The following is a 22190-nucleotide window of genomic DNA, read 5'->3' on the forward strand; positions in this document are numbered from 1 at the left end:
GCTTCACTTCTTCCTCTGCTGATAGAATAAAAATAAATATTAGAAAGTCTCTTCTATTAGTAGCATATGATTGAATGAACTTGAACAAACTCCATGTTTATAAACATAAAGCCCCATTGAGAATATAATCTTGCCTTAGAATAACATAATATAAAACCACCATTATGTATCAAGGAAAAATAATTCAATAAACTCCTCTATCTTTGCCTCTGAAATGATAGAGTATTCTCAGAAACATGAATTGCTTACCAGCATGTAAGCTCAAGAGTCTGGAAAGAACAAAACCCCTGTTCAGAATTGTGTAGAGACTTGTGGAGTTGTGAACCCTCAGCCACTGATTCTGGGGGTCAAAATCAGATTCACACACACAAACCAGGCAACTACAGTTTTCATCAATGCACTCCACTGGGGGCTTGAGAGCAGGAGGATATAAACTTGAGTAACTTAAGATAATTTCCAGTTTGCTCTGAGCTACAATGGGTACAAGGTACCAGAACTGGGGGATTCCCCTTTGCACTCCTAAGACAAATGTGTCTTGAGTGCATCCAAGAAGCAATGTTGGTAAAGGCTCTCCCTTCTATTGTGAAACTTTATTCATTAAAGGCTACCTTATCTATAATCAGAACACTAGATAGCTAAACTATATTTAAACTTGAAAATTATTTTCTCTAGGAACCAAAAAAAGCAAGTCTGCATGTATAGTCTGCTATAACTTCATTATGCAATGTAGTTTAAGCAACAAAGGTTTTGTGGGCTCAGCAACATTTGTGGGCTCAGCAACCTAAACACATGCAGGTCTTGCATGCCTGGCTTCATCCCTAGCAGACCTCTACTGTCTCTGTAAGAGGGTTTCAGTGCAGTTTTTTCATTTTGAGTCTTTTAGATGGTAAACTCAGCTGGATGGCTACAGCTATGCAGGTGCCCAAGACGGGGGTTTTACTCTATTACCCAGAGAAAATGATAGAGATTAGACTGGATTATAATCACACTCAACCAAGCTCCAGAGAGAATAGACATGAGAACTGTGGCCACTGGACTTGGAGCAAATATGATTAACATACTTTTTGCAGTATTTCAAATATTTTTTGGCATGCATTTGTGTTTTCTAATGGTGTTTCCCTTCAAGTAGTGTGGCTATTCCCAAAATATTTCACTATATTTATTAAAGTTTTCTCTTCCTGAAATGAAGGATTTGACTGCAGAGAAACTTCTCATGAACTTGCTGTTTCTACAAAGGCAAACAAGGAACTGTGAGTGGAATAATCTTGAACTTAACCTGCAACATGAAGCAGCAGTGGGACATAAGAAAGCAGATCCTCTACAAAAATTAGGGAAGAATTGGGAAAATTAGTTGCCAGAAGAGATTTCATTTATCACTTGGGAGCATTATATAAACTTTTTCTCAGCAGAAAAACATCTCTCATTGAGGGCATACTGTCATCACTGCCAATAACTTGATTTGTGAAGAAGTGGTAAATTTTTTTTTATTGCTCCAGTTTCTTAGCAGTCTTAGAGCAAAACAAAGACTAGATAATAAATAACTGGCTCTGCCCTGAATACAAGATGATGAGAGACACAGAAAGAAGACCACACCTGTTCAGGAAAGTATTTAATACTGGGATATAACCAGTGGTTGAGACTTCTTCTGCAAAGAATATACAGTTCTTGGAGTTGTTTTAAAAGCTGAATGGGTGATGATTTCCAGAAGTCTATCATGAGCTTGCATTTACAACTTTTTTGAAGTAAATCTTAAGCACACTGCATAGTTCTCTTCTTCTTTATCAGTGAGACAGTGAAAAATTTAGAGAGAGTACTTGATCTAAATTCAGTATTTTCAGCAGCTCTTATAATAATTTGCTGCACAAAAGGATCTGCCCCATCATCAAGCAAGGTTTGTTTTTTTTTTTTCCTGACCAGTCAAGAGTTTCATCAGTGGGGGTAATTTCCATACAAGGTAGCAAGGTAAGATCTAGATGACCAAGAAAAGCTGGGTGTAAAATGACAGACAGTTCAGACAGGAGTTTACAAGAGTCAGGCAGGAGGCTGGAAAACAAGTGTTCATGTGCTGCAGGAGGAAGCCCTCCCAGGTCAGAGCCACATCTTGTGCTCGATGACAATCAAAGCTTTACGCAGACCCTAGTGGCATCTTGACTGACAGTGAAGTTCCAGAGACTATGTCTCACCATGCTGGAAGAAAAGCAGACAGCTGCTAAAAAGAGGTATTGATTGGTTGTGGCTGTTTCTTCCTCAAGGTAGTGAATGTGCACAGCAGTGCTCATTTCTGTCTTTACTGGTAACATACAGATACATGGAACAGCAAAAGGGAGAGGTGCTGAAAGAGTCAGAGCATAGCTCACCAAAGCTAAAGCTATTCAGATTTCCTGGAAATGAAAAGCATAGCCTATGTGGCCTTCTCCAGCAAGAGTAACTTCCAGCTGGCACTTTTCTTGTTTCTAAGCAAGACTGAAGGGAGTCCAACACACTTTTCTTCCAGTCCACATTTATTCTCAGAAATTGTAATTTCCTGACATAACATCTCTTTTCATATAATGGTTCTTGTAGGAAGAAAAACAGAAAAGGAATGTTCAGATTTCATATATGACAAAAAGCTGAAAAAAATGGGAAAGTAAGACTTATTTCAGATTTTAAAGTTCTTTCCTTATGAATTTATTTTCATAATAGGCATATTTCTAGGTACATTTCTGGGTACCTAAAAAACCTGTAAAATTCAGCCCACAGTGAGATATAAATTCAGAAGGATAACCGTGAGACTAAAACAAAGAAATGAGCATGTATCTTTCTCAATTTCTCCTATGAAGGACTCTTTCTCAAGACTTATTCTTAGGCAACTTGTTTCCCTCAGAAAGCACATAGTGAGTATTGCAGACTAGATTCCCTCTTGTGCCACAAACAGGAAAAAAAAGAAGAAACACAGCTTTTTATTTGTCTATAAATAGGTGGGAAGTTACACATTTCATATAAAATGCCACAATTTGGAAAAAAGCAAGATCAAAATCTCAGTCCAAACCATCTTTAATATGAGACTGTTGTTTACGTTTTTGTGCAGGATAGAGGCATAGTGACATCCACCTGACACATCCTAAAACCCCCAAAGAAAGAGGGTGGTGGAGTCTTTCATGCCAAAGGATGCTCAAAGCTACCTTTGAAAGAAAAGCCCACCTATTTTCATATCCACACACTGCTTTAATGCTTAAAAACAGCAAGCAAACTCAGCACTTTTGTTATGTGAAAAACACAGCTTTTATTTGTGTTCCACCTATTCTGTGTAAATGTGATGTAGTGAGTGGGCTAGGGGCATCAAGAGAAAAGAATCTTCTGACAGAACTGCACCCTCTGCTAGATGTGATTAATACAGCTAGCCAAACACCAGAGCTGAAAGATGATGTAATAAACATGACCTAATATTCTGCACGCATTCAGGTATTTCTGGGTAACATTAAAGGATGGGAAATCAGCAAGGCTTAGTCGGAATCTGGGCATTGATCCCAGGATAATCAATACCACATTGTTAATGAGCTATTGTTATTTTTGTCCAAAGAAAAGATGCACTTTGTTGGTATTTTTTAAAATCCCCTTGTATTTTTGTTTATCTTTAGGTAACTAAATGTCCTCTGAAACTTTAGTTCATATCAAGTGGGGGAAAACACATAGATTGTCCTGTACCAGCCCAACCTCATTTCTTCATTGATCAGGCCTCATGCCCTGTAAAGTACCACCTCTCTCCCTGGCATGTGCTTGTGCAAATAGACTCTGCTTTTATTAAATCTCCTCCTTATTAGACACCTGTAAGACACACTGCTCCTCTGAGTCCTGGAACACAATAGACAGAAATAGAAAAGTCTACCACAAACTTATTAATTTTAAAACAAGCAAATCAATAATGCACTTATATGACCTGCAGAGGCACTTCAATCTAAAAAATAACTTTGGTTTCAAAGCTCAAAAAAATATCAATCAAGAAATTAGTGAAAAATATAGAAAAGAAAAATACTTCTCTCCACCACTTAACAGAGCACAGATATAGAAATACAGCAAAGTCAAAGTCAGTGTTGCAAATTACTGTGGTAAATTCATGTAAATAGAATTTTCCAGGATGCTTGCAGAGCTTGGATAAACAATGTAAAATAAAGATTGAGAATTTCAGTAAATACAACTGCTAGCTCTATGCACAAAACAATGGAAAAATCAAGAGACGGTCACATGCATTTGCAATGCTTTTCCTATATTAGAACAACAAAAAGTACGAGCTGAAAGGTCTACTCTATGTAGTTCCTACACTGTGTGTCAGAACAGAGTTTGAACTGGATTGAAATATTTTTACATTATCACAATGCAGAGTACATAAAGTAATATTTTTAAATAATCCCATATGGTTTTCTGATTATACTTGAGTTCTAAACTCATAAAATCACACATTTAGTATTATATGTAATAGCTGCAGTCAAGAATGTTAGGAAGTAGACCTTTTTAAACCTTGAGGTCCAGCTGTGTGTTTCCTGAACAGTGTTTGGCGAGGGGAAAGGAGGCTGGGATCAGCCTGTGTCTTCAGTCAGTCTCTTCAGGCTCTGAGAGAACACCATGCATTACAAGGAGATTTCTCATTCTCCTTCTACTATAGGCAAATAGAAATGGAAAAAATGGTTGGAATTCATCAGCATTATAGACACTGAGCAGCAGAAATGCCTTCAATGAGATCATGATGATTCCTTCTTACTTTTTCCTCATTGTAACTAAGAAAGTTTTCTAAATGGACTGCTATTGATAATTATTGCAATACGAAATAATGCTTTCCTTAACTTTTTATCGACTAAATTTTAGATTTTAGGCTCTTCTAATTCTAGTTGCAGCTAATAAAAATTTCTACAGTTGAGAAATTTACACTGCCCTACACCCTGAGTGTTTGAACTGCCATGTTAAGTCTGGTTTATGGAATTTGCACCAACAACCGGATACTGCTTCTGTACAGCAATGCTACTGTGACACTACAATATTTGTAATAACAGCTCATACTTTTGCAGCATTTCACATATTTTTGTGGTTTTCTAAATTGAATAATTTGGCATTCTATTTAAGTGTACTTGCCGGATGCAGCTCAGGTGTAGTATGATGCAGGCTGTGGCACCCACTGTGACTTGGATTTTCTGTAACAGGGTGAAAACATTTATACAGGACAACAGTATACAGAGGAACTTTGCAGAGAGACTGTGCAAACATAATCCTAACTGCCTCCATTCTTTGTTCCTGTAATTCCCCTTGGAAATTGTGGCTGCAACACATGAAAGTCAACAGGTCTTCTAATGATCCTGTTATTGTCTGGGATAGCCAACGTCACCACAGTCCCAAAGCTGACATGGACTTGATACACAAAAAGAGTCGCAACCAAAACTTGATGGAAACTTCCCACGCTTTTGGAAATGTAGGAATGAAACCCCCATGACAAAATGCTACTCTGCTGTTTTTGTTCTTAGCTGGATCAGCTGTTGTCACTCACACACAATTAATGCAAATATAAGCCTCATCAAACATTTGCATAATTTTTATAATTAGATGTCTAGCAAACAGGATTATCTACTCTGGCTGTTTTTGCTTCCATTATTTAGTAGCTTTCCTTCAAGAACTATTTACAGCCGCTAAACTGATACCTAGAACCTCATGGCTTACAAAACACAAGTGTTTTCTCAGTCTTGAAAGATTCTTCAAAGAACTCAAAATGCAGTAATTCTACCATGTATTCTGAAATTCCTTAGAGTTTTGGCTCAGAGATTCTGGTTGAAAGATTGAACCAACTGTAAATTCCTCCAATTAAGAAATATCATACAACTCTATGCTTATGTTTGTCCTTGCAATACTTATACCATGATTTGCTATTTTCAGTTTAATTGTCTTCTCAAGAGGCACCTCATTCCAATGGAAAAGCATTTTGTTTCAATTTTAAAACAGAAAAAATTCTTTTGATATTAGGAAAATGCAAATCAGGAATCACAGAAACTAAGTATTTTGAGTTGGTCATAAAACCATCAGTTTTTAAGATCATAGGTTTTGGAAATTTAGTTTGTGGAACTGGAACATAAATACTTTTGGAAAAGTTTCTAAAATAAATTTTAAAAACAGTCAGCAGTTCAGACCTGAAAGCCACTCATTTAACAATTCATTCTTGTTTAAATGTTCGTAAGTCCTATTTTTCATTTTAAAAGTATGTGCAAAAGCTTCTAAAGCAAAATTAAGGAAATATAGTTACCTAAATGCAAAGAAAAAAATACGTTAATTCACTTGCTTTAGGCAGTAAATACACTCTTTCATTCCCAGTTGCAACTAATCAGAAGTAGCTTCTCAGTTGTAACTGAGGCCCATGCAAATTTCACAGAGTTCAACAAAGCAAAGTGCAACATTCTGCACCTTGGTCAGGGCTAAGGCAAGCACAATTTCAGGCTTGGCAGAAAATGGTATGAGAGCAGCCCTAAGGGGAAGGTCTTGAGGGGTTTTCTGGGTAAGCAGCTCAACATGACCTTCTCACACGTTGCTGCAGCCTAGGACACAGACAGCTCTCTGGGCTGCATCAAGGGAAGTATGGCTGGCAGGTCAAAGGAGGTGATTCTCATCCTGTACTCTATTCTCCTCTGTTGTGACCCCAGCTGAAGTACTGGATCCAGCTCTGAGATTCTCAATATAAGGACATGGACCCATTGAACTGGGTCCAAAGGAGGCCACAAAGATGCTCAGAGGGTGCAGAAGACAGGCTGTGAGAGTTGAGGTTGCTCATCATGGAGAAGCATCTGGAGAGAGCTTAGAGCCCTTTCCAGTAACCAAAGGGGCTACAAAAGAGCTGAAGAGGCACTTTAGACAATAGGATGGAGTGATAGGACAAGGAGGAATAGCTTCAAACTGACAGAAGATAGCTTGAGACTGAGTATTAAGATGAAATTTTTGACTGTGGGGTGGTGAGGCACTGGAACGGGTTGTGCAGAAAAGCTTTGGATGCCCCATCCCTGGAAATGTTCAAGGCCGTATTGGATGGGGCTCTGAGCAACCTGGTCAAATGAGATGTGTCCCTGCACGGGGGTTGAACTAGATGGTCTTTAATGTCCCTTGGAACCCAAACCACACTGGTTTGATGACTTTGGGATGACAATGTATTTTTATCTTCATTCATACATGATGCAAAACATACTAATTGATCTTCATTTCTGGTAAGAATGGACATTTTGTTCTAATTGATCAATGCCACACCAAAACATATTAATAATTAATTGGACTAATTAATTAGTAATTAATTAATAGTATTAATAGAAACTCATCACATATTAATAGTATAAATCAGAATATCGTTATATTTAAGTACTTTCTAGTGGTCTCAGTTCTAAACTACCATTGATGATATGAAACAGAAGAAAGGATATAAGAGAAGAACACATATTACCTTTTCCTCCAGATTTTACTGGGATGATGTTACTTGAGAAGGCACAGCAGATAAATCTTACATATATTTTTCCCGTAATATATTGGCTAAAACTGGTAAACCCCTCGTTTAATCAGTTTGTCTTCAAATTAAAGCATTTACAAAGTTTTCCTGGTGTTTCCTTAATGAGTTGTTAATCTAAGAAGTTTAACATGGAGTCTGATCATGTTCAAACTCAATTTAATAGCAATTCTCCCACAGATGCGAAAATGGAAAAAGTAGACACTTATTCAGAAGAAAGCAATTTTCAGTGTAATAGATGTTTCTGACAGACCTCTCTCTCCATATACTTTGGCTAAAAGATATTGCCTTCACTGAAATAGCTTTGTTTAAATAGTTATAGTCACATAGGAGAAAATGAGCTAGGCATGCAGTTCATGAACACAAGCCAGACCATAGTGATCTGCATTGCCACACCTTAACTTCAAGCTACCTATGTTACAAAAAAAGGTAGGCTTCAAGGACAAACCTTAAAATCAAAGAACAGTGCCATAACATGTAAAAACAAATTAATTTATTAGAGGTGTACATAAAGTCTAGACAGACCCAAAATTAGATTTAGGAAATTTTATAATGGTATCTTAAAAAAATTCTAATATTCTGCTTTTTTCTCAGCTCTCAGAAGCACAAGACAAACACTTCTTGAAGAAGAACAATCTCAAAAAGCGTGCTTTCTCTTATATAACTTAACAGGGTTATATACCTACATTGAGACACCTTTTATTTTAATCTGCAAATGAAGTAAGAGTCATATTTAATATTGATTACCCTGCACCCCAGAGAACAACAAGTCTTTTGAATGAATTCTTTGTAAACAGAAGATCTTTTAATTTGTTTTTCCTGAGAGCAAACCAAAGATTTGGAATGCTGGAATAGACTCACAAGGCAAATTATCTCCTGTGTTTTAAATGACATACTTCAATATATAAATCATTAACACAGCAATGCATGTAAGATATTGTACATGCATTACACCTCTAGGTTAAAATATTACTTCAGCTAAGACAACCATAGAAAAAAAAATGCAATTTTTAAATCATACATTCACTTTTTGCCAAATATTCTTATATGCCAGTTTGCAAAAATGCCAGCTACCGAATGAAATGCTATCCAACGAATGTAACAAAACAGAACAGGGATAAATAACTCACTTGAAGACCTTTAAAGAATTCCGAGCTCTCACGCTGTGCTGTTCATTCAGAATTATTGAAGCTCACAGTTTTGTCAGTTTGCAATGCAGACAACATGCTACCCAAAATAGTCAGCACATCAGGAGTTAACACTACATGATGCAAACCAGTTCTACCCCTCAACATTCTCACAGCTCCTCCTTATCTCTTCAGTTTAAGCATCTTAGAAATTTCTTGTAGTTACATGAACCACATGAGAATCAAAAATCTACATATCATTACTTCACCATTATCTTAGTTTCATAAATTTCACTAAGGAAACAGACTAACTATTGTCCTGCATCCCAGAAGCAGACTGTGTGAAAAACCCACCTATAACCCAAGAATTATGAACACTGTTCTCTTTTATGTTTCAAGGTTAAAAATACAAATATGTCTAAAAAGTGCAAATATTTGTCAAATGAGCACCATATACAACACTGTTTATTAATTACCTCATATTTACAGTTGTGCGTCAATATGCTAGAAGAGTATATAATTTAACAAAATCAGTGAATCACTCCACATAGCTATTTTTTTTCTCTTTTTAACATCTTGACATGGTAAATTCTATCGACTTCACTAGCTCAAGTCTCTGAAAAATTTTAATTCACTCACTTTAGGCAGTAAATACACTCTCTTTAACAACACAGAGAGAAGAAAAAAAGTAAATATTGGTCGCATTCTACTACAGTCAAACTCTCAGTCTTTCTCTTGTGGAAAACAGCACACACTGCTCCATTTTTTATCACATCCGTAACTCCTAAGAGGGGAAAAGCTTAGAGAGCTCTAATGAGCTCTGTGGAGTCCACTATGCTCTGGTAAGGCCTGGCTATGACTGCCACCTGTGCACAACCAGTGCTAGAGGAAATTTGTCTTCAAGGAGCTTCATTGTGAAAACTTTGCACTCAAAAACATGGATCAGTAAGAGAACAGGAAAATAAAAGATACTATTTGGCATAAATTCTTTGTTCACATTAATACAGCAAATTGTTTACACTTGAGAAATTAAAGGTTTTAGAAAAGGAATCAGGACATGTTGGCCGCTTACAAGAAGTTACTAGACAGCTTCCAGATAGGTTAAAGTGCTGTGACAAAGCTGAAAGGTTCTATGATTATATTAAAAGCTGAACTATACTATGATGTTATTTAATGAAACAAAAAACGCTGTCTTTTAAACACATTTGAAAGGGCAATAAATCCTGTACTAGAAGTTTCCAGTCCTATATGGCATGCTTGGCAAGAAATCATAGTTGTTCTAAAAAACAAAACAAAAAACCAACGCCACCAGCTAGAAGACCACATGCTAAAAGTTACAAAGTTACCTTACTTGATCTTTTCCAACTCTTCCTCATTAGCATTGTCTGAAAATAAAATAGAGCATTTTTATTACCTTTTCTCTGCAATACAGAAAAGGAGGGCAACAGTCTCAAACAGGGCAATTCACATTTAACCACCACTACAACTGAAGCAGCAACATGTACATTCCAGCAACAAATAAACACAAGACTGAAATAAATCCAGACAAGTAGCAGCCCTGTGCATACCCAGGCATACTTTTCTGGGTGGTATGGGTGTCTAATTTCTGGAGACAATGCATTACATAAACTTATAAGAAAGAAAAGACAGAAAGAACTAGATTTAAAAATGAAAATAAATAATTATGCCATGATAGATAGTGATTTCCATTCTGACTGATAATTGAATGTTTATTTATTATTTCTTAATAATAAAGTACTCCAACCTTTTTGAATACTGCTGTATACCTTACTCACAGGTATAGCCACAAAAGAGAAAACCTGCATGATGCTCTTTTGATGACACAAATCTATTACAAAATCCTTAAAGTTATCACTGCTTGCTCATTTCACAGCAGTAGAAATAGTTCTTTGGTTTGATAATAACATACATGAAATAGAAAAAAATAGTTATATCTTCACTCTTGGAAAAAGCCAAATCTCAGTTTTCCTGTCCCATTATCTAAACAATCTGTAAAACCTTGGCACTTCTAGGAGCCGAAGTACATACGACAGATTCCTAATCATTAAATAAAAGAGATATTCTGGTCAAGTAGGTTGTGGAAGGTTTATCTGTAAACACAACTGTTGCTTAAAGCATATCTGCGGAAATGCAAAGAAATTAGTTTATACAACTTAATAAAGTTTAGCAGCCTCTTCCTGACACTGAGTAAGAATAAAGGCCATTAATTTCTATTGAAACTTTCACCATGGAAAACAAATATAATTACAATTTTTTATTAAGCATTTAAAAAATACTTGCTTTTTCAGATAATGGAAATAAATTTTGAAACCAAAATATTTTCCTTGCTAAGAAATAAGCAAGGAAATATTTTGGTAAAAAAATTCAAATGATAGAAAATGTGTAGGGGGTTTTATTTCTGAAATACCCAGAGATTTTTTAAATAGACATAGATTTTTGTGAGAAGAAAAATAACTAGCCACTGAGGAAACTTTTTTAATTGCTACGGACAGTTAAGTCCTAAGCGCACAGCAGTAAGTTAATAATAATTGTCGCACTGTGCCTTTGGAAAATATACTAAATGTTTTATTAAGCTAGAGAATGCCATTCACCTCATTTTTCTAGAGAGGCATGTAAGAATTTGAGAGCTTGAGGCTCATGGCAGGCCCTGAAGAAAATCTGAGTTCCTGAGTCCTGTTCAACACAGCACTGCTCCTCCCTTCCTTGTCATTTCTGAATCCTACATAGCTATAGGTCAGAGCACAAACTCAGCTTCAGACCAGGCTGTGAGCAAGGAACAGAGGAAGTCCTGACAGCTGAATTAACTATACAGGTTTAGATTAGATACCAGGAAGAAATTCTTCATATGAGGGTGGTGAGGCACTGAAATTTGTCAGCCAAGGAAGTTGTGGCTGCCCCATTCCTGCAAGTGTTCAGGCCAGGGTGGATGGGGCCCTGAGCAACCTGATCTAGTGGAAGAGATTGAGTGGAACTAAATGATCTTTAAGGTCCCTTCCAAACCAAACCACCCTATGACTCTTTTAACTCTGAGGAGTTCAGAAAGGTATGAGCACCCTTACTGAGTAAATGGCATCATTATCAGCTAAAGCAGGATAAGTTGAAGCCGTAACAATCATCCTAAAAAGCCAATAAAACAAATATATAGCCTAGGAATGATTTACATGGAACTTCTTAATCTGAAAATATTCCATGCCCTGAGTCTATTGCTGGAGTTTTTCTCTATTACGTTAATGTCCCTCTGGCAAATAAACAAATAAATAATGCAACACATGATTTAAGACAGCAAGCAAACTGACAGAACATTAGTGTTAATAATTTTATATGAAGCAAAAAAACCTAAGCATCTTTTGAGATAGATTGTTTTAGGAAAAAACCAATGCCTTAAACTTTAATCTCAATAAATAACAATATTTAAGTAGAACTCATATGTTTCCTTCTTTTCCATTTTCTTTGTTTGTTAGGTTGCTGGCAGTGATATACAGCTGTCGCCAGTCACTGCTGGTCCCCAGGCAAAGCTTCTTATCAAGCTACCAACTTTGTCCTTTCCTATAGCTGAAAACTGCCCATTAAGACCCAGGCAGGGAACAGCCGAGGTAGTGAAGAAATGGGTGACTTGCAGCTCTGCAGAACTTGCCTACTGCAGGTTTTCCAGTGGTGGAATCTGTGTACTGAATGCTGATGGAAAAAGAGCCAGCAAAACTCACATGCATTGTGGCACCCATGCCACAACAACAAACAGAATATCCAGGAAGTCGGTACACATGCATGAAATCACAAGAGCACACTGTCATACACAGCACCACATGTATCCAAAAGGAAATAATAAACACTGTGAGAATTAAAGTAATAAAACAAGCTTTGTTGGAGTAGGTCTAAGAAAAAAAATCAATTGCTACTTTTGACTTCTTTTAAACTGGTCATCAAAATGACAAATTAATGAAAAATACAGAAAGTACATCATAATCACATTATTTTAATAGAGTTAAAATTAACAAATCTTTAGAGCTGACATGTTTTAACATTTTTATATACACATACTTCTCTCATATTTATTTTTTTTACATCTTTTTACTTTGCACTGATTAGCTAACCTATCTGTCCTCTCAAACAGCAAAATTGAAATGAGGCATTAATGTAAAGGACAAGTAGTGCTAAATAGGACAAAGCAAACACAAATTAATTGTTGGAACTACTGCTACTTCAACTTACTGCATTAAGCTGAAATAGATTAAACTTCCCTTGAAGACTAAAAAATTTCTAATTTTTATAGTCATATAGAAAAAATTCATTAATTAATTTTGATTCATTATATGATTTTTCATAAATCACAACAAATCAATTGCCTTTACATGTCAAAAATCAAAAGAACAGGACCTCTAATAATTTTAGATATGCTATCTTTCTATTTATGTACATAGTTTGGAGAGAGATTACAAGATTATTACTTTAAATATTCATATTTTAATGCCTTTAGGACAAGCACCAGCTAGCAAATGGCAAAGATACAGACAAGATTTTCTAGAAATTTTGATTTGTTTATCTACCCATACTCTTACAATAGTATTCAATAACTGCAGGCTATTTCTGCATTTTGTTCAAATAAAATGTACCACAAAAATAAAATAATGTGTCCTTATTTATTAAAATGATTTACTGAATCTCTTTATGATTGATATTATGTCCACTATCTTCTACTGAAAAAACACAATTGTAAACTACTTAAGCACTGCTTTTCACAGTTCATCAGGACTCAAAAATAAATAATCCTCTTTCCTAGTCAGTGTAACATAGTTTTACATACAGTTATATGACTGTATACTTAAGTTAATATTCTTAATTGATATCTGAATCCCAAAATAGAATGTTTTGATCTGAGGAAGTGGGGCTTTCCAGCTGTAACTCTCAAGATCATCTCATCAGTCAGTACACATAAAATCTGAATTTCATCAGAATTTTTTTCAGAAAGATAAGGGGAAAAATGCTCCTGTGTGGACCAAATATCTATAATTTCTTTTCAAGCCTCAAGTCTTCATCCAAAACAATCTATTACTGTGTCAAATTGGCTGCATATTTTTAAAATCACTTGCAATAATACCTCTCTCACAGACAGGTGGCAATATACAACTAGGCCCCTGAATTTGTCCCATTTAATTTCAAACTTGCACTTGGAGTATCTTATCCTCCAGAAGCATCAATATTTCTTAGGCAGTGTGAGAGGATGCATTTTCCTGTAACATACAGCTACATTATTTGAAACACCAATAAAATGCTTTGTGAGACCTGTCCTCCAACAACACATCCTCAGAAGACTTTTCCTTTACCTGCACATCAGTGCATGACCTCCAAAACAGCCTCGCTGCAGTTCAGGCAGTGAAAGGATCTCTTTGGAAAGTATAATCCACATCAAAAAGTTACCAAATAACACATCACAAACAGCAAGTCTTGTTTTAAAGAGCTCAATTTGAAATATGGCTAGAGACCTGCCCAAAACACAGGATCAAAACACCATGAGGTTTCTGTGACTGCATGGGAAATCTAACACTTCTTGTTTTAAAGCTGTTCTATTTTTGCATTTCCCTTGTGGTCTTAATAAACACTAATTTTAAACATATGGAACTATAATAACTGCAATTTAAGTACTTCCAGGCAATTTCTGTGATCTTCAGCTTTACAATTTAACACCATTTATGTATGACAACACACACATCATGTAAAGTGGTAAAGTATTACCCTAATTACATAATTACTTGCAACTCTCAATTGCAAGCAATATAAGAGTTATCACCTGAGCAAAATAAAGCCTATTCAGGAGAAAGCTAATTTTTGAAATGTATGCTATATAGGGATATCAAACCAACAGGATTTAAGGAAATTTGCAATGACAGGAAAACATTACGCATGATGTAAAGAGACAGTGTATCTGTGTCTTCCTTGCATCAGTCATAAATGCATACTTAAAAGTGCTCAGGTTTTTATTTATATATTTCAAGGATGCTCAAATTACTACCTGTATAGAAACATCCAAGTAGAAGGGGAGCATCAATCATTCAAATAGCGTGCTACACAGACTGGGAATGTGGGAGTTGCTTTTAGTGCTGCTTTATATATTGGACATTTTCAAGAGTAGACAAGAATTAGTTTTAATCCTCTAACATAACATTTGAAAATATATTGACCTCAATCCCTTTCATTTCAATAAAAATACCATCATTATTACAAAACCTTTCAAAACTAGCCAAAGATGACAGTTCAACTGGAGTGATAGATTTTGTAATATACCTGTTCCTTCAACAGTAAATAAAAGCTAATAAATAATTAAGCGCATGTAGTAACAGAAAAAAGCTATTTGAGTCTTGAACTATTAAACCCTTAAGACATTAAACATACAGCAATTATATATTAATTTTGTAGGTCATCTTCCCTGCATTGTGACAAAATTCTCTGATTTTATTGCAACTTCACCAGAACTGCTCTGTGATCCATATCTTGGGAAGACTGGTTTCCAATAAATACTAAGCTTCAGATTAGGCATTTGATTCTTAATTGGAATCTTGGGCATTTTCAGACTGAAGTTCTATATAATAGTTTAAATGGGAAGAAAATTTGGTGACTTGAGTTAAATTAAAAAATCTAATAATGAAATGTGTAATAACATAAACCAAATTCTTCATCCTATTATAACCGGTCAGTTGGACATCAAAAAATTTGCTAACCAGAAATGCTACAGTCTCCCAATACTTTCAACATTCAGTTGCTAATTTATGAACACCCATATGAAAAACATGTTACACTGTAGTGTCTTCATTTCACTTTCTCACCTCTAAACTTCTGGAACACTTGGTATACTAGCAGACAACAGGAGGCAGCACAGTAGCTACCCTCTCTGTATGATGAAGAAAGGAACCCTGTGCTGTCCACATAATGTTATACCACATAAAAATACAGCGTTTCTGTGTTGCATGATTGAGGATTATGGCAGGATAGTGTCAAAGAAACTTGGAAAAACAGGGCAAGTGCCACCGACTCAGACCAGATTGGTCTTACCCAAATAAAAAAAAAAAATCTAAAATTAAATTAATTTCTTAATTTAAGTAAAAAATACTCTTGTGGTCTAAATTTGTAAGATAGAATTCTGAGCTGCATGGACAAACATATTGCTAACAAAAAAAGGAAAATACACTCCTTATATAAGCTAGATGCCCATTACCACCACATTTCATTATTTTTATTAAGTGCTAACAGAATGCCATGAGGAAAATTAACAGAGGATAAAGTAATTTCCAAAATTCTACATCTTTGCATTACTACATACCAGACACCTATCTCCAGTAACTGACTTACTAGGCTAGTTCATACTAGCTGAGAGAAAAGTGTAAAAAGAACACTAGTAGAATCTGCCAATACTCCTGTGCAACAGGATGTCTCACACTGGAGCATACAGAAACATATATGTTCTTACAAAAACCATGCAGCTGACCATATCCATGGACATTTTCATCAGAGTAATGCTTTTTCTTGGTCTCTGCTGCAACCCGTTCCTGAGGCAGGGCAAACAAGTTCATTGTTAATGGATCCTTAGGGGTGGATAAACCAAAACAATGTTAAATAAGCAATGTAATAAAAAATTTTATTAGAATAAGTGCTTTAAAAACCATAACTGGAGGGGGAAAAAAAGTGTAACATTGGAAAAGGCATCTCTAGGTGTCTTAGAGTGTATGATCATCTTAAGAGTGGAAAATTCAAAAGAGAAAAAGAAAGAAAAAGAAATACTAGAAGAAAGATACCACCACCCATGGCTTCAGTGATGTGTGGGTGATCGTGGCCCATGGTTGTGATGTACAGTCCATCAGAGGTGGAGGCCCGCAAAAACTGGGTGTTATAACCCTGACTCTTCTGGTAAATGCCCCAATACCTCCTGCATAAGTTCTGAGCATGAAGAACAGTCTTCTTCCTGGAAGGTTCTGAAAATTAGGCTGTGTTACAGGTGCAGGAGAGGGTTGAGTGCATGTGTCTCTGTGTTCAAGTGCCTGGACAAAGTTCGCGAGTAAACTGAGTTTTGTGGCTGCACAGTAGTGGCTCACGGTGTGGGAAAGAGACTGGCATAAAAAATCCAACAAAACACTGCTCCAATTTCACTGGTTCCATTGCTTAGTGGAGTCTTCTCCTTTAATCGAAAACAGCATGTTTAAAGCAAAATTTAGCTGCAAGGTCCAAATGCTTCCCTACAGCCTAGCTGAGGCCAAAGGAATCCATATTATTTTACAACCTCTCATAGTGAGAATAATCTCTTCTATTTCTGCCATAGTTCTACTGCTCATGAAAAGCCACAAATGCTAGTAAATTATTGTCTTAGGTTGGAAAATGCAAGATGTGGCTGGGGCTGTGTATTCTATTGCCATCTGTTAGAGGTGGGTCAGTTATCTTCTGTTAATTGGGCCACCTGTTAAAACCAGGTGGGGCAATTTTCTTTATCTCTTCCACAACCCATCCTCCCTCAGGGGAGATATCTTCTGTTCATGGGCCATTGAGTGTCACTCCATGACTGATAAAATTACATCATCCCACTGGGAGATGCTCTGCCCAGAGGGAGGAGCCAATTCCTACCTGGATAGAATCTGAGATTTCGAACACCACAGGCAGCCTTTTCCCTCTGGATTCCCAGAGGAGCAAGTTTCTTTTCCACTGGATTCCCAGAAGAAGACCAGGCCCATCTACACCACCACTGGACCTTCAGAAGAAAACTACACCCTTCTACAGGATCACTGCTTCAACAGAACCACAGCTGTCACTCCAGGAGGACTGCAGCCACCATTTAATCAGACTGCTACCAACACCCTGATCCACAGGGTGTCAGGTTGTACTCTGACTCTGTCGGTGTTGTCTTGTATTCCTGCATTTTTTTTTAATATTTTCTTTTTTTTTTTTTTTTTCTAATAAAGAACTGTTATTCCTACTCCCATATCTTTGCCTGAGAGCCCCCTTAATTTCAAAATTATAATAATTCAGAGGGAGGGGGTTTGCATTTTTCATTTCAAGGGAGACTCCTGCCTTCCTTAGCAGACATCTGTCTTTTCAAACCAAGGCAATTATAATAGAAGGAGTTTGTCACAACTAAGAGTATCTAGAAACCTGGAAACTATTTTCACTTACAACTATGCAGCTCAGAAAAGTAAGATGAAAGAATTACAATAAACTTAGAAAATTATACAATTTTGTAATTGAAAGGTAAATTCAAAAAATTGAAAAGCATCAAATAATCCTTTAACATTAGTTGCCAAAAAGCAGAAACACCACCTTTTTCAACTTTATTTTTCATATGGAATAGGATACAAATACTCTTATCTAGAAATAGCAGACTAGGTCCAAAATTCTTTAACCAATGCTTTACTGATGTTTCTCCATATTAATCACCACTATTCACCTACAACTGACTTTACCTGATCCATCTGAATCCCTTCTTATTAACTATATAAGGGAGGATTCAACTCAGGTGAAATATGCTATACTATACCAGAAACATCTCTCAGTGTTATCTAAAGAATTAGAAAAGTCAAATTAATCTTATAATTTGATATTTACTCTTGTGCTTGATGTCATCCAACCAGAGATCAATCACAGGAGTGATGACATTTATTAAAATACATAAAATTACCACTTCTCGCTGGTCTCCTGGAGCCAACAGGACTGACAAGAATATACTTCCCAGATCATGATCAGGGTAATGAGGATCCTTCAGACTCAAAGTAACATCTGTTTGCCTAGGAGACAAAACCTACACATTAACTTGGATTTCAGACTCTCAGATAATGAAATTTCTCAATCATAAGAATTGAAGGCATCTGAATTAATATATAGCTACTTAGAAAACAGTGGCACAAATTTGCACTATTTCTGCTGAATGCTCATAAAAAATACTAAATACTTTTACTCTGCATTAAGTACTGTATTACATGTACTGAAGTAATTAAATAAAAAATGTAACATCATTGGGTTAAAAACACCAAAAAATTTCAAACATTAGGGGGTAATGCTGTGAATGAAGCTAGGAAGAAAACAAGATTAACGTGGTTGTAAAGCGAACCTCTCCATAGACACTGTAAAAATGTGCATAATCAGCTAACATTCATAATACCATAATTTCTTAAAAATAAGTGGTTTTCTTTAGTTAGTTTTATGCTGTGTAGGTTTCTGTAATTATTTTCTAGCATAATGTTTTACTTACAACTCCACAAACACGATATTAGCAGATAAAAATATATAACTATTCCATAGGCTTGTTCGTGCCATACCTGTTTAATTCCAATGATGTGAGATCCAAAAATGCCGAGCCAATGAAGTCATCTTGAAGTCCAAAGTCATAATCAAATACCTATGATGCACAAAACCATTTTTTAGTAATTGAAATATTTCTTTCTTTAGAGCTTTTCTGACTATGAATCATTCTTGAAACTCTTTTTCCAGAGCTGTAGCTTCATGCCTCTCACTTGTTGAGTCAGGACTACCTGAAAGTAACTTGAAACTTTCTGGCCAGAAAATCAAGTCTGAAACTGCTTGTTTATAAATCAGACTGAATCATAGACACTAGTGTATAGTTCACGTGTGAACGACAGCAATTTTATAAAAACAAAATAAATATTTTTATAAACATAGGCACTGAAAGAAGGAAGATCAAAACAATTAATAAAGTTAAGCAGAATCACTGATTTCTTATACATTGTTTCCTTTATGAATCCTGCAAAGTGGAAGCAGGAGGGTAGGATATGGTTATGAAAAGTGCTTTTACTTTTATTATAACGCTTGCATCAGTATTTGAAATAATGTAATTGTCCATTTTGAAGGCTATGTAATTTTCAAGGGTTAGAAACATTATAATCTAAGATTAAAACTGAAGGGGTATGTGTAAGGAAACAATGACAATTAATACTTTACAAGGAGAAGTCTGCCTCCTAATTTGCTACCTAAAAGAGACAATACCTTGATAAATTTACTGACATCCAGACATGAATCTGGCCAGTACATCAGAAGGTATTCCTTGAGATGGGTTATAACTTCCTAAGTCTGAAGAAAGGAAAGCAAATAATCCAGAGGCAGCTATTGCAGGGAAAAAAAACCAAAAAAGATGGACAGCAACAAAGAAAAGATGCAACACAAATTTTAAAAAATCCAAAAAAAGGGAAAAGATCAATTATCAAAGTCAACTTTTAAGGTAAATTAACTTTTTTGGGTAAATATGAGGTATTCTGAGAGCATATCTTCATCTAAGTAAGAGTGAGATGTTTTAAGGAGAAAGGAGAAAATAGAGAATATGACAGGACTAGGTTCAAGGTCTTCAACTGTAATATAAGTACTTCTACTATTGTACTACAGAAGCTATTCCAGAACGCAAAACAGTTCATCTTCTACAAATAAGTTAATATGGACAGGGTTAAGACAGTAGTAACAGAAATCCTTTAGACCAAAGGCTACAGCACAGCTGCACAACTCAATAGGTTGGATACAAGTATGTGAGCACAAGTCTCTCATATGCATCAATCTACCTGAGTATTCACCCTTGCATTTTCTATATCTGTTAGTCATTCCAGTGGGAAAAGAAAACATAATATGAAATCTCAGTTCATGGTGCAATGTCAAAATTGTTTTCTCTCTCTCTCTCTACAAATTATCATGGTAAAAATACCAAGTATTTTTAGCTTAGTAAAATTCAATCATGTCTTAAAATATCTGAATGAGCTGTAAAACCTAAATTACTTCACACACTGTGTTTAGAGTGCAAGCACGACAGACATACCACTTGACACACTTTTCCTAGGGGAAAAAAATACACACCCTACTGCAGGGCTGATACTTGGCATAAATAAACCAAAACAGGTGGCTACATTGCAAGTCTTTGCATCTTCTTCTCTCTTTCACCTCTTCATTCCTTATGAGTCACTGAACATAATAAAGGCATGAAAATGCCATTTGAGGATTCTGTTTAGCTTTTAAACTTTTCTAGTAACTATGCACTTTATGTGAGCAGCATGAAACGTAATACTGATTAATACTTAAAAGATGTTTAAGTGTCATTGCTCTACAAAAAAAAAAAATCTACAATTTGGCATTTCAGTTTAAAATTCTGTCATGAATTTTAGATTAAGACTGATACTGATCTAAAACATCATGTAATTTCAGATCAACTAAGAGAATTATATAGGTAAGCCAAGTTTCCATACTTCCCAAAGTATTTTCAATGTATGCATGTTTTATTTTGAATCGTAGGACTACAGATTTTCTAAATACATTTTTGGGAAAATAATTTTTATCCACTTTGTTTTACTCAACTAAGAATTACTTTTGCATCACCATAAACTACCAGGGCCAGAAAAGCACCTTTCTCTTCCGTGGGCATAAAACAATCATCCCAGTTTTTCTGGTTTTCATTTCAATACCAACATCTAAGAAATACCAGTGGCTCTGCTGCTTATTAGTCAGGACATTGCTGGCCACTTTTTGATCTAAACTCAAGCAATCTGATACTTCAGAATAATTGGTGCCTCTAATACAACAAAATCATCCTCACCTGCGATTTACTAGGGAGAGCTACAATGTAAAAATTGTAAGAGCAGAAAATGGTATGAAATATAGCAAACTCACTGTGTTCCATACAAACAGAAAAACTAGAAAACTTTGGAGAATCAGGTACACATCCCAATAAATTCTCAAAAACTGACCTCAACATTGAATTGCTTTTAATGGGACAGATTATGGTTTATATCATCATTATGCAGTGATATTTCCATAAATGAAATGGGTCATGAAATACAGTTTATTTTCTCTGTTCTTCTGCTAAAATCACACTAAAGAAATATAAAACAATTATGACCTGAAGTAAACAAAAATGCCTGTATTTGCCACTTTTAAAAATATTGACATCTTCATTCTACAGACAAAACTTAAATAATTTTCACTCTAACTAGTCTGTAATCTTCACTATTGCACAATAAATTTTCCAGTATACAGAAAATCGCAAAGCTGAATTCTTCCAATAATTCTTCCATTCTAATTTATCAGACATATGTAAGCTGGTGTCTTACCTTTATATACAATGGTTCTCTTAGGTTATCTATAAGAATATAAGCCTTTTCTTCCCAGACAGGATTGAGGTTCTTGTGTACTGTTTTACTTCTAAATACTTCTTTTCCTCCAAGTTTGAACTTGACATATGGATCACTTGTTCCTGGTAAAGATATATACATATGCTGTTAATTCTGTCTTTGTAATACAGAAAGGAAATGGAGACTAAATTACTTCAAACAGAACTAAATGTAATTTCTATAGATAGTCAAATTCAAAACTGCATCAGATGAAAAGAATAGTTTATTGCCACAATCTATTACTTTCCAGGATGTCAACACTCAGTTAATTGACTTCATTAACATAAAATGTGCACTTGCATCACTTTCTGTTGTTCGCAATCCATTCTCAAAGTCATAATGAAATACTGGCAGTATTTGTTTTAGTTAACAGAACTATGTCCTATACTAGGGCTAGTATATTATATTAAT

The 22190-nt window shown here is 35.6% G+C and overlaps 1 protein-coding gene across 8 annotated transcripts in view; it reads right to left on the minus strand.

The window, feature by feature from the left end:
- The window catches only part of MCTP1 (multiple C2 and transmembrane domain containing 1), a 211994-nt gene that overhangs the window by 132357 nt on the left and 57447 nt on the right, over positions 1-22190 (minus strand). For 7 of the 8 annotated variants that reach the window (XR_013180129.1, XM_054651867.2, XM_077171986.1 and 4 more), the window contains exons 3-6: positions 21720-21862; positions 18936-19015; positions 18299-18404; positions 9972-10010 (exon numbers count right to left, since the gene is read on the minus strand). Coding sequence is in view for 7 of the 8 variants with exons in the window: in XM_054651867.2 (XP_054507842.2) it covers positions 9972-10010; positions 18299-18404; positions 18936-19015; positions 21720-21862 (368 nt within the window). In the remaining variant the exon portion in view is untranslated. The remainder of the gene's footprint in view (positions 1-9971; positions 10011-18298; positions 18405-18935; positions 19016-21719; positions 21863-22190) is intronic. The other variant, XM_077171985.1, reaches the window with a different exon arrangement.

This window comes from Agelaius phoeniceus, chromosome Z (genome assembly GCF_051311805.1).
Source record: "Agelaius phoeniceus isolate bAgePho1 chromosome Z, bAgePho1.hap1, whole genome shotgun sequence".
NCBI classification, from domain to species: domain Eukaryota; kingdom Metazoa; phylum Chordata; class Aves; order Passeriformes; family Icteridae; genus Agelaius; species Agelaius phoeniceus.